Raw genomic sequence first — 12,902 nt, 5'->3', positions numbered from 1 at the left:
GGGAGGTCCAGGTGGTCTCACAGGCTTTCCTTCAGTTGCGTCACGTTGATAGAATCATAACTGATTATGTTTCGCACACATTATTAGCCTCAAACTCACACGCATTCGAGCTGTTTTGGTGACTCCAACCTTGTCAAAAGCCGTTATCGCCCGGTAACGAGCACATGCTTCTTCAGCTAGTTGTTTCACAGCCTTCTTCTTCTTCGCCGGCTTCGTCCGCAAGACGCTTGCGGGTACAACTAGCGCCACACTCTTTTTCGCAGGCGACTTTACGGACGTTGATTGGCCACGGTAGTGCCCAGGCGGAGTGTTGTTGTCAGAGGGCCCTGCAACTAGTGTCAACAGCAACAGTTAGCAATAAATCAGTGCATATGCACACCGCGTAGCTGTAGACGTACTTGTACGCCCTTTTGGCCGGACGATGACGAGGTCATCCAAACCAGGAGCGGGTCGTTCCAGTATCATTAGAGGTCTGCATTCGTCATTACAGCATGTTGAGCACGCGAACGTTTGCTGAAGACAAGCTTTTCATGCTGGCGTGTTTGGATTTTCTCTCCGTCCAAAAACGTGTATCTACAAGTCGCACTAAATTGCAAGCGCAATCCTGCCTTGTTTGAACCCTACAGTGCTATTACCGAAGGCTCGTTAATGGAAGCGCTCCAGCAAAAAGAGCTGCGCCGCCAAGGTCGAACCGCATCGAATGACGACAACTCCTCTTCCGCTATCAAGTTTCTCAAGACAGTCGAGCTCAGTGGTGGTGTAATCTGGGGAAGCGACGCCAAGCGAGCGCAGTGCCGTCGTCGCGCATTTTCCTACCAGGCGCGGTACGGTCAACCAGCGCTATTCGCTGCCTTGACACCAAACGTTGGCAAATCGCTCGTCGTGGCCCAATATACGGGCATCACGTCCGTTGATGTGCTCTTCGACGCAAACGTGGCTGGCCTGCACATGCAATCTGCGCTACACAGCGCAGGTTTGCGCAATGACGTGGTTTCCGCTCGCCTCTTCATACACGACGTGGATGCCTTTATCGAACATGTACTCGGTGTGGCTCCCAAGCCGATGAAGAGCCAAGCATTTGACGGACTCTTTAGTGACGTCGAGGCCTACTTTGGTATGGTTGAGACGCAAGGTGGCGGCACGCGGCACGCCCATTTCCTCGTATGGCTAGTCAACGTGCCCCCCCCCCACCTACGGCGACGAGTACTATAGCGACGTGGCTGCCTATACCGAGACAGCATCGTTTGGACTTCATTTGCCGCTAGACGTAGCAGCGTCAAGCTTGCTTGGTTTTGCGGTCATTCGCTCGCGGATCTACGAGATCTGCCGATACCACCTTGAGGCGAATGAGACTCTCATACGCCTCAGGTGGTATCGGCAGATCTCGTAGATCCAACACGGGCCGAGGTAGTGCTCAGGCAGAGCCGCTGTTTGTGCAATGCCCGCAATGTGCCACAACGGCGCGCTCTCAGCACGTGATGCGACGTGTTCTCCTGCAACATCGACCATCGAACTGGCCGACAACCATGCGAGAATACACATCAGAAGAGCTTGAATTAGCCATACAAACGGAAGTCCAATGCCGTGGAAGTGTTTACGCCGCGGTCTTTTGTCGAGACATGATCATGTCGGCAATGAACGATGGTGATGAATCATCACCGAGCAATCATCACTGATGATTGCTCGCTTGCGAGCATTGAATGCGACTCCAAATCGACATGAGCAGCGCCAAGACGATGCGTTTCGTAATGTCAAAGTAGCTCGTGCTGTAGAGGTGTTCCCTCCATCGGTCTACAATGAGCGGTGGGCGTCAAATACTGTCGCGTTTGCGATATCTATCCTCGTCCTCTTGCTTAATCTTCATTGGTGGTCTCGAGTTGACAGCTGGTTTAAATCAAGTCAGGCGGACAATGTCGGTATGGATTCCCGCGAGAACCTATTGAGCAGACGTGTTGTACTAGCTCTGGCGTCTAGATTGCTCGACGAATACCGTTTGAGTACGTGAATGGCTTCAGTGCCATAATGATGCTAGCTTTCAAGTCTAATCACGACGTTAAAGTGTTGATCGGCGGACTTGAAGAGCTGATTCGCATCTTCTACGATACTAAGTACGTCGCCAAGATGTAGTCTACGGTCGATTCAATCACTGCCGTTGCCTTGGCGGCATTTAAACAACGACAATTTCGAGAGACCTAAGACGACAACAATGAAGCCGATTGCTTTAATATGAGGCGCAGACGCGTTGCGTCTTTGGTCTTCGCGATAACCAATCGCCGCGAAATCGCTGGTCCGCTTGCTGTGCTGAATCTGCTGTGTGGGTCGTGCGCCTGCATGAGTGTTCCATGCGCTTTGCTTCCTCTGAAAGAAGTGCTGAGGGAGTTTATTAATCAGGGCACGCACTCATGTGATTTAGTTGAGAACACAGCGCTAGGGTTAATTTTCGAGCAGCTTCTTTCCTAGACGACTTTATATTTCGCCCTTCGGAGCTTGGCTCGCTCTGTCTGTACGAGTTGTACTTCCGGCGAGAGCAAGTGAGGACAGCACAAGCACGCGAGCGTTTCTTGATTAGCCACCCACTACATAGTTCATTTTTCGTCGGACGCCATAAAGCAGAGGTCGTTCCAATAGTCACCGGTGTGCGCAGCCGTACTTGGATTTCGAAACTTCTCGCGAGCTTGTCGCCAAGCGCAGCCAATGCGCGCTTGTGCTATTCGAACTGTTTCGCAACATTCCGATTTGGTTGGTGACTCGACCAACGAGACAGCATGGATCAGCGCGTATGTACAATGATGCCCACTCGAACGAGCTTTGTCTGCGAAATCATGGCAAACATGGACGACTACTATCGCGCAACTTTGCAAGCAAAAGAAGACAGCGAATGCAATCATGGTCATCAAGATCATGAAGTTGACAGTGACGAGCTCACCGGTACCCGCAATGATGTCGAAGCAAATCTTGATAGCATTGCATGTGAGGACTTGCCTTCAGCAACGACTAGAGTCGATGGTTTTGTTGGCCGATTTGACGACGACTCTGCTAGCAATACAAATGAGTCGAGTTTCCAGTCTTCCCAACCTCAACGGCTGGCTCAACTGCCTCCAGTACCATGTTCCCAGAGCTATTGGCTGCGAGTGCGCATAATACAGTCAAAACCTCGATTCAATTGAACCATGAACAAAGCGTGGACATCCCAGTCGACGAGCTACAGCAATGGGCGAAAGAACTTGCAACTAATGATGAGGAATCTTCAACGACCGAGCAGCCGGCTAACGAGCGTCCAGCCGATGTGATTGAGCTCATACAACGCGCACTGGACTCGGATAGTGAGTGGTTGCCTTCGCTCCAGCAGCATGACCGGCCACCACTATGCCCATACTCAACCATCGGCAATGTCTCCAGAGCAATCACGCTCAATCGACGCCAGGACGTCGCCTTCACGATCATAGCAACGGATCTCCTTCATCGTTTCAAACAGCAAGAACTCGCCAACACTCATGTGTTGGCAGGATACCGAGCCACTGACTTCGAATCCAGGCTACTAGATGATCAGCAGCATATGTTCCTCGGCGGTGCAGGTGGCACCGGCAAAAACCGCGTGATCGACGCCGTGCATGCGATCCGCTCGAGCTGGCACCGCAGTAATTGCATTGAGAGGACGGCATTGACTGGAAAAGCGGCCACACTCATCAGTGGTCGTACGCTCGGGAACTTCTTGATTCGACCGCAGCATGCTGTCAAGGAAAAACGAATTGCACCACTTGATATTTTCGTCATCGACGATGTCTCCATGATGAGCAAGTCGGAATGGCTGAAACTCGAAAAACTCCTGTGCCGCTACATGCAGGTCGCAAATGTCCCATTTGGCAGTATTCATGTTGTGCTGGTTGGAGACTTTCTTCAGATGGATGCTGCAAAGCAACGTCTGCCCCGTCCGTGTAGTCGCGAGCTTTAAAGATGCGCTCAACTACTTGAGCTAGAGCGACCTTCGATACGTGTTCAGCGTGGAGACTTTATTTTGACAAGGGTACTTTTGTCTTTTGAATCGGACACTGAAAACAATAAGTAACCAATCGGGTACTTTTGAATCTTTACTTGTCAGTTATGGCTATGTTTGCAATATGTGATATATATTTACATATTTTTGTAATTCTAGAGATATCCATGTACCCCTCACGTGTAACCTAGGATACGAAGCGCGAGTATGGTGACAGCTTCATGTGAAGAAGACCACCGCGAGCAGCGAATTACGAGCGAAGGCGAAGCCGTAGCAGGCCACGACATGAACATCCTGCTGGCGTTTAAGATCCGTGTGCGTAGCACGCGGGGTTAAACCCAGTTGTACAAGTGGACAAGCGAAGGCGAAGCCGGAGCGGGCTTAGGGTTTTGTCGAAGCGAGCTCAGCGAGCAACTAAGGGTTTTTGGGTCCGCGCGTAGCGCGAGTTTGGTGACAGTTTCAAGTGGAGAAGACTACCTTGGTTTACACGACATGAACATCCTGCTGGCGTTTAAGATCCGTGTGCGTAGCACGCGGGGTTAAACCCAGTTGTACAAGTGGACAAGCGAAGGCGAAGCCGGAGCGGGCTTAGGGTTTTGTCGAAGCGAGCTCAGCGAGCAACTAAGGGTTTTTGGGTCCGCGCGTAGCGCGAGTTTGGTGACAGTTTCAAGTGGAGAAGACTACCTTGGTTTACACGACATGAACATCCTGCTGGCGATTAAGATCCGTGTGCGTAGCACGCGGGGTTAAACCCAGTTGTACAAGTGGACAAGCGAAGGCGAAGCCGGAGCGGGCTTAGGGTTTTGTCGAAGCGAGCTCAGCGAGCAACTAAGGGTTTTTGGGTCCGCGCGTAGCGCGAGTTTGGTAACAGTTTCAAGTGGAGAAGACTACCTTGGTTTACGTGCACAGAGCTGGAGGTAGGTTTGCGTACGTCGGTAAATAGAAGAAGGAGTGGATGGCACAAGTTAATGTTCGCCGGTATGAAGTTGTACGACGATAAGTTGACCGTCTCCTGGACTTGAGGACCACTTGCTGTTCATGTCGCACTTCAACGACCATCACTCTTGCCCGCATTATATTGATGTCGCCCCACCTGTTGTTACCATTTGCGTTGGTTTGAATGATTATGTCATTCCTCCTTTCTTATGTGTTGCCTTTCAGTCTACAAATCGCCGGTACAACCACAATGGTGCAGACGAGAAAGCGCGCTCGGCTGGCTGCTGCTAGCGACAATGTAATGCACGAAGGAGGCGAAGACGCTTCAAGCAGCGACGACTCGAGCGCCCCAGCGGCAGTAGCATCACCAGTCGCGCACCTCACAGAATGCCAGCTCGGAGAAAGGCAACAGGATCTGACTGGTCTTGCTCTTGCTCAGACCTACCACGACAGCGACGATCTGCAGACTGCACGTGAAGACGACACAGCTCAGGATATCGGCAATAGTCACGCAGAGCGTCCAAAGCGGTCTCGCCGTGGCATTCCCAACCGAAAGTGGTCACTGCTGAAGACGTGCTGTACTTTCGATGAAGCCAACTCATTTCGCAAGAATTTGGAGTTCAATTTTGTCATTGCTGGTCATTCTCGGACAATGTATGGTGATTCCAAAACCTACAGATGTAAAAGCCACGAGAATTGCAATGCTTTCGTTCGCATTCGCCCGCATCAGATGGAGTTCGTGTGTGAACTTTGTGGTGATCACGACGGAGGAGCAGAAGAAGTTCAAGCCTCGAGGGGTATTCACAAGTGCTTCGATAAAGAGCTTGCGTTGATGTTTGCAAGTGGACAGACGCCACTTGGCGCTCTTGACCAGTTGACCCGCATTTATGGAGATGACAGTGAAAAGGAAAAACGGCTGCCTGATATCGGCCAAGTCCGCAATCGTAAAGCCGGATGAAAAAAAAGCAGCTCACGGGCAAATGGAAACAACTGGGCACACACACCGAGCTGTTCGAATGGGCAGCGTCACGATTGTGCACGACAAAAGACGAATTTGACGCTGTTGGCGAACGAGAACTTGTGGTACTTCAGGTTTTTGAGTCCACGGAGGTGAACAAAACAAAAGAGGCTTCTTTTGGTATGGTCCTGAGCTGCAAGAAGATTTTGCGTAATTTTCTTACGGCTGCTGCTTACGGAGACCCAGTTTCGATCTCTTGCGACGGCACTTATCGGTTAACAGACGCTGGTTGGACTTTGATTAATCTCGGTGTAGTTGGTGTGATTTACGATGAAAAGGAACGCCAGTTCCACCAGCGATTTTACCCCTGTGCGTTCGGATTTGCTCGTACGGAGTGCGAGCTGGCGTTTGAAGCGTTATTCGAGTCTGTGAATCGCTGCGTCTATAACTGCCTGGGTATGGGGTTAAAGCCGACCGTGGGGGCCGCAGACCATGCTGTCTGCATTGCAGCAGCTCTTGGAAAAGCATGGCCCGAGATGGTCTTTGTCACGTGTTGGCCTCATGTAAGCCGGAAGTGCCTCGCCACCGAAAAGAAGAGCATGCTATCAGATAAAGAATTTTTTGTGTCTGTTGTGAAAACAGACATCAACAGCCTCCACAAATGCACAAGTTACAAGCACTTTAAAGCTCTTTCGGCAAAGCTGATGACAAAATGGCGCAACAAAGGAGAAGCCCGGTATGCCGATTGGTTCACAGACACCTATCTGACGGCTCCATTTGATTCCTGGTTCGTTGGAGCTTCGACACTACCTGGATCCCTGCCACAGCAACAGGGAATTGAGTCATTTCACAAGAGTATAAAGGCTCATATGGACCTTTACCTTCGTGCCGCTATGGTCTACTTCTTGGAGTTCTCGATGGGCCAAATTCTCCATTTCGGCTGTGCGCACAGGGCACCAGAGGAAATACGGCCTTTTGCTGAAGCACCTTTGCTTCACTCACAGCTTACGAAGGCCAAAGCAATTACACTGGATACCACGAAGTTATACGTTGTGCAAACACAATGTCTCCCGACTTTCTACATCAACCGAAAGGATCATTTTGATCAGCGTGTAACCAAAGCTCTGAGAAAAGGTACTCAAGCTTTTAAGTTCTACTTCTAGTACGGAAACTTTTACAAACTGAGATTTTGCTTGAAGGTACGTCAAGGCACAAGACTATTCACTATATCGTGTCCGTGTAAGCGCCAAGATCAAGTTTGAAAAGCTGCGAGCTTTGCCAAAGGTGAACAGCGACACGGCTCAACTCTTCCGTAAAAAATATTCCTGTGAGTGCAAGGCTTACGTCATGTCGGGTTGGGTGTGCTCGCATGTACTGGCAGCAGCGGCTATCAATCAACACCTAAATATTGACGAAATTCAAGCTGGAATCCCCCACCGCCGTCGCCCTGGACGGCCACGCAAGGAGCTCAGCTGTCTTGTTCGAGATAGTCTCGAAGCTGCTGAAGGTGACGACACACTTTCGACTGGACCGACGGCTCGGCTTAAACGACATCTGAAAAAATACCCAAGCGAGGCTATCGGATACAAAGCCTTGCATCGCTTTAAAACGTCGTTACCTGAATCACCAAAGGAGTTCCAGATCAGCTGCTTCAGTGGTGTAGTGACCTCCGTTCAGGCTGACAATAAGCCAGTTACTTGGACGATCACGTTTACCGATGCTGATAGTCATGACGTTGAAGTGGATGAGCTCGTGACGGACATTACCATGGCTACCAGCCGCCACATTTAAAGGTTCGTGGTGATTTACTCTACTTTCTTGGTATTGACTTAATCTGACGTTCTGATCGGCCACGTTATTTTTACACGTTCAACAAATTTCAGATCGTCTAGCGGTCCGACGAAGGTATACAAACTTGCGCAACTGAGAGCTTAGAAATGTTTTTTCTGCCTTGTTTGCATTAATGTTCGCCGGTGGTGCAGATCCGACAGTTCAGGAGGGGTCCCGCACGATACCGAAGGTAAACCGACTAAACTTGCACAACTGGTAGGTTGAAAATAATTTTACTGACTGCATTTGCTTTTATAATCGGTCGTTTTGCTGGTTCAACAGGTTAGTCGTCACTACATGAGGAACCCAGATCAGAATACACAAGTGCCCGCTCAAAAATGCACAACTAACCGCTTCAGAATGATTTTACTGACGGTTTTTTTTTTGGATCGGCCACTTTTGCAGGTTCAGCAGGTTACTAGTAACCAGGAGGTTACCAACCCCAACATTCAGAACTTTTTGCTGGTTCAACAGGTTAGTCGTCACTACATGAGGAACCCAGATCAGAATACACAAGTGCCCGCTCAAAAATGCACAGCTAACCGCTTCAGAATGATTTTACTGACGGTTTTTTTGTTTTGGATCGGCCACTTTTGCAGGTTCAGCAGGTTACTAGTAACCAGGAGGTTACCAACCCCAACATTCAGAACTAGCCGATTGAAAACGAATATACTACCCTCTTTTTCGAACTATGTTGGTCACTTTTGCCGATTGAGCAGGTTACTGGTAACCAGGGTAACCAACGCATAAGTATCCGATCGAGCATATAATTTCGCAAGTATCCGATTCAAAATATAAAGTACTCGACTCAAAATTTCCACCCTTCAGCCTGCCAGACAATTGCTTTAGCAGGAGGCCACCGTACCTTGATCTATTAGACGGCATGCCGATTCAAGTCACTCAGAACGTCGCCACCGCCAAGGGCATCACGAACGGCACACTCGGGAGGCTCGAGTACGTTCATTTTCGCACCGGGGTCCAGTTTCAACCCGTTCGGGACGGTGCAACTACCACTATCGTACAGCTGCCAAGCCAGTCACCTGACTACGCCATGATCCGCGTCCCGAGGCCACAGGCAACACCAATCAGGCCAAGCATCGACCCCGAATTGCTTCCTGTGTTCTTTACAACCGAGGCGCATTCCAAGACGACCATTAAACTCGCGCAAGCGCCAAACGGCCAGTCCCGATCCATCACGGCGCGATCGCAGCAACTTCCGTTCGTTTGTGCAGTCGGTTCAACGGTATACAAGGGACAAGGAGAAACGTTCGAGGCCATGGTCGTGATGGACTGGAAATCCACTCAGGGGGTAATTAATAAGCCATGCAAACGTACTTGCTGGTCTCGCGAGTGACCACGCGTCATAGATTGATAGCGATGACACCAATAACAGCAAAACTTGCGGCATGGTCCAAGTCGCCTATACACGCACTACAAGATGAAGAACGACTCCAACATTTTAGCGACATTACGCTAGCGGGGTTCCACCTGCCAGGGACCGCCAACGCGATCGATTCGTCGATGCAGTAGTCGTCAATTCCAAAACTGGAAGCCTAACTAGCCATCACTTCGCATTAACCCAAATATAAGCAACAGCCACCACGCTTCGACGGAGAAAGCGAGGCTCCAATTTCCGAGAGAGCGAAAAGCAGCTTCTGAAATGGTGTGTGCACTTTACACAAATCACAGGTTGCTCGATTGTGAAAAAAAAAACTTTTGGGGTGAAACTTAAATCACCCAGCAATGTTGTTCGATTACAGAGAAAAACCAATACGGCACATGATAGTTCTTCGAACTACAAATATCAGCGTTAGATAAAGTACATAGGTTTTTACTAACATTAATTACTAGAAACGTTTCAAATGTGACTATAGTGACGTCGTCACACCAACACACACCACTCCGCCACCGCGAGAAAAAAAGTCTTCCCTTAGCTGTGATAATCGGTTTGTATTCGTGTGTGTAATGTGCGAAATAAGATACCTGGCGCACTTTCCAACACGTTACATATCGTACATCATGCGCACTGAGTGATCGAGTCGACGCTCCATGCTATCGTGCTATCGCTGATGTCGCGGCTGGTCTATGTCTGTGCTCTCACTAGCTTCCGTGGTGTCGCGCTTCGGTGGTCGGTGAGCTCCTTTTCTATCCAGGAATCGTGCCTCAAAGATTGATGATTTCCGTTTCTGGTCCCCCGCGGGCTCAGGTTTGGTCGGTTGACTGTGCTCCATGTTAAACCGTGGTGTTGCTGGAGAATTAATTTTGTGCACTCTCACCGGTACGTGTTCTACCATGGCCTCGAACATCTGTGCTCCTCCGTAGCCCCTGCTTTTTCGTATCAATCCTTTAGTTTCATTCCGTGGTGCGTACACTCCCGTCATGTTCTTGTCCTTCCAATTTTTATGGCTGCGTGCTTTCCCGTGGTTCGTCTGTTTCTGAACAGCTCATGGCTTTTGTTGGTTTCGTGTCCATCCGTGCTTCCGCTTCCACCCCAGCGTGAACATTGTCTAGTTTAATATTCTTCCGTTTTTCGTGCTCTTACCTGGGTTCGTGTTCTTCGGTGCCCCCTGATGGCCCAGCCACTAAATCATTGAAGAAAACGCAGCCACAGAAGTTATAGACAGAGGATCACCGAGCCACAGAGCACGATTCCAGTGTAGAACCTGGGCTCACCGGGTCACGGAGTGAGATAGCACGATTGCACGGGCGGCGAATCAGCCATGGAAGTGCTTCGGGAGATCACGATCGCACACCACGGAGCACGATACCATTGTCGAACACGATAACACGGCCAACGCAGGTGCACTACGCGAGCACAATACCATAGACAGCAAAGCTACACCACAATTACACGGTAGCGTGATAACGCGGTCGGTGGAGGTCACATGATGACGACTTCGTCATTCGACATAACCACTGCCGTTAGCCGAAATTTGTCCTTGAGCGCGGAGTATGCCTGCGCGATGCACAGAGCGCCGCCCGAAGTTCCGTCCGGCTGTTTTGGTGCGTCAGCCTAAACACCAACTGTCTCGGAATGGTATTCTGCGGTTGTCATGCTTCTTTCGTGCCAGTCTCGTAAAAATGATGCCGCAGTTGTCATGTAAATATTCTCCGCTACCGATCAATAGTCTTTGCCGCAGAGCGGTTCGTAGTAGTATGGCGTAACGCAAGGTTGCACCTGCATATAATCCATTATTGTGATTATGATCCCCAGTGAATTGCACTCAGGTGTGCGGGAATCACAACATATTGAAATTTCGAAATTCGTGTCTTTGGTGGTTTCGGGCATCCCTCGTAGGCGTGAAGAGTTTATCGCATAGCAGTCTCCCAGCGCATAGCATATGTAGCAAATACTGATGTCGATCATGAGGTCGTTCAGCTTCCTATTTCGGGCCAAAATCGCAAAAGATTGTCCACCGTAGTAGAGCATTGAGCGCTAGACAGGCTAAATTCGGAAGATAAACATGTACCGCGTAAAACAACAAGCGATGTCCGTGGCCAGATGTTGGTGCCTTCCTCCCGTCTCAGAGGAAAGCAGCGCACCTGAGTCAGCCCCCTCGTCGCTCCGGTGTGTCAAGCATTTTTTTTTCAGAAGCCACTCCATGGCTTGAAACCAAGCTTCCCACTTGGCACGAACGTTGTAAAAGTCCTAGTTAGCACCACTATGCAAAGATACTGCACAATTTAGCATACTATAGCAACAATAGAAGCAACACAAAGCTCAAGCAACATCTAAAAACAACAAAGCTGTTTAATGAGCAGCACTGCAATTACGAACCTGGTGACGCTCGAGGGCTCCACCGGAGACGAAAGCTAGAATCTCTTTCGTTGTGTCTTCGGAGTGTTTCGTATCCGAGTCGTTGGCAACGTACTTGGACTTGAGTCGTTTGCCCTTCTCTTCTTCTACAACAGCACACCATTCTGTCACCAAATGCTTCGGGACGATGAAATCAGACCCTTCTCTGTGCACATAAAAACGCTGACTTTGTGTCGATCACGCGCCCACGAAGTCATCAGTCATGATAACAGGTAGTTTGCCAGTACCTCGCGGACATGCTCAACGTCGCTAGTGCTATAGGCCCATTCCAAACCGCGCGAGAGGACAGGTACTTTCTTGTCTGGCATTGTAATCGCTGCTTATTTGTGCAGCATCTTCCCCGGTTGCATCCTTGTTTGCTTTAGCTTCTTTCGCTGATTATGTCGCGGTTTGGCTTTGAGAAGTTGCAACATTTTAATCTTGTCGTTGTTTTCTAGCGATTGTTGAAATAATTTTCTTTGGCTCCCCTTCGGCATCTGTCGAGGGGTGCTTTGGTTTAGACAATACAGGCTCTTTAGTGACCTGAACAGGTGTGGACTTTTAGGTTTTTGTCAGTGTTTACGTCGTACTGCAAGGTTTCAGACCAACGTTGGTGTTTGGCGTCTCGTCTTTGATGTGTTGTTGCGTCAGCAACATATCAACCGTCGTCTTGCAGCTTCAGAAACTCGAGAGAGTTTTACGTCCATGCTTCAAGGAAACATGATGTTTCGCCTGTCACCTGTGGTTGCCCCCGCCAGATCTGATAGCACTGATATGAACATCACGAGCCTGCTCAAAGTCAACCAACGAGTAGTACAGTTAGTGAAGCTCATCTTACATCAACCTTTGGCGCATCACCAAAATATTCTATGAGCAGAGGGATCTCAACAGTGAATGAACTGTGGGCTGAATGGCACGAAAAATCGCAAACAAACCATCTATTGAGTATCTCGGAGTACGTACGGTACAAAATGGCGTCAATCGCCAAGGGAGGCGAATTTTTTTCAGAGATTTTTGGTGTGGATTTAAAAGAGTACAAGCACGGTTTGTGGGAGGTTTTTCAATTGATATCTCGCGCGGGCGGGGGAACCCGGGGCCGGATATTGAGCGCGTAAGAAGGAGCATCGACGCTTTCTCGAAGTATCTAAGCAAAAAGAAAGCAAAATAAGCATTTATAGCTAATTGGCAAAAAGTAAAAAAAAAACCATTACAACTAGTGCATGATACATTGCTTCTTACCTACGCGTGGTCGAGCTAGCTGCTGTTTTGTATCATGGTCTTGTAGTTGTGTCGGTAGGACCTTTGGTCACGATCGCAAGTGGTAACTCGAGCTCCGTCTTCAACGGCCCAGTCGTCCGGCTTGGGCTCTATGTCTCTGTAGTCGGAAG

The 12,902-nt window shown here is 49.4% G+C and overlaps 3 protein-coding genes across 3 annotated transcripts; all 3 read left to right on the top strand.

The window, feature by feature from the left end:
- Positions 1-5,517: 5,517 nt before the first annotated feature.
- Positions 5,518-5,763, top strand: PITG_23174 (uncharacterized protein; the record flags this gene model as incomplete). Its single annotated transcript, XM_002896104.1, has 1 exon — positions 5,518-5,763. One exon carries the CDS (start codon positions 5,518-5,520, stop codon positions 5,761-5,763), a length of 246 nt encoding a protein of 81 aa, XP_002896150.1.
- Positions 5,764-5,884: 121 nt separating this feature from the next.
- On the top strand, positions 5,885-6,336 carry PITG_19896 (uncharacterized protein; the record flags this gene model as incomplete). Its single annotated transcript, XM_002896103.1, has 2 exons — positions 5,885-6,261; positions 6,303-6,336. The coding sequence occupies 2 exons, from the start codon at positions 5,885-5,887 to the stop codon at positions 6,334-6,336; spliced, it is 411 nt and encodes a 136-aa protein (XP_002896149.1).
- A 256-nt stretch (positions 6,337-6,592) lies between these two features.
- On the top strand, positions 6,593-7,679 carry PITG_19895 (uncharacterized protein; the record flags this gene model as incomplete). Its single annotated transcript, XM_002896102.1, has 2 exons — positions 6,593-6,998; positions 7,105-7,679. The coding sequence occupies 2 exons, from the start codon at positions 6,593-6,595 to the stop codon at positions 7,677-7,679; spliced, it is 981 nt and encodes a 326-aa protein (XP_002896148.1).
- Between the last annotated feature and the right edge of the window lie 5,223 nt (positions 7,680-12,902).

This window comes from Phytophthora infestans, genomic scaffold, assembly GCF_000142945.1.
Source record: "Phytophthora infestans T30-4 supercont1.105 genomic scaffold, whole genome shotgun sequence".
In the NCBI taxonomy this organism is placed as follows: Eukaryota; Oomycota; class Peronosporomycetes; order Peronosporales; family Peronosporaceae; genus Phytophthora; species Phytophthora infestans.
Note: the sequence above shows the minus strand (reverse complement) of the source record. Positions and strands in the feature narration are given on the sequence as shown.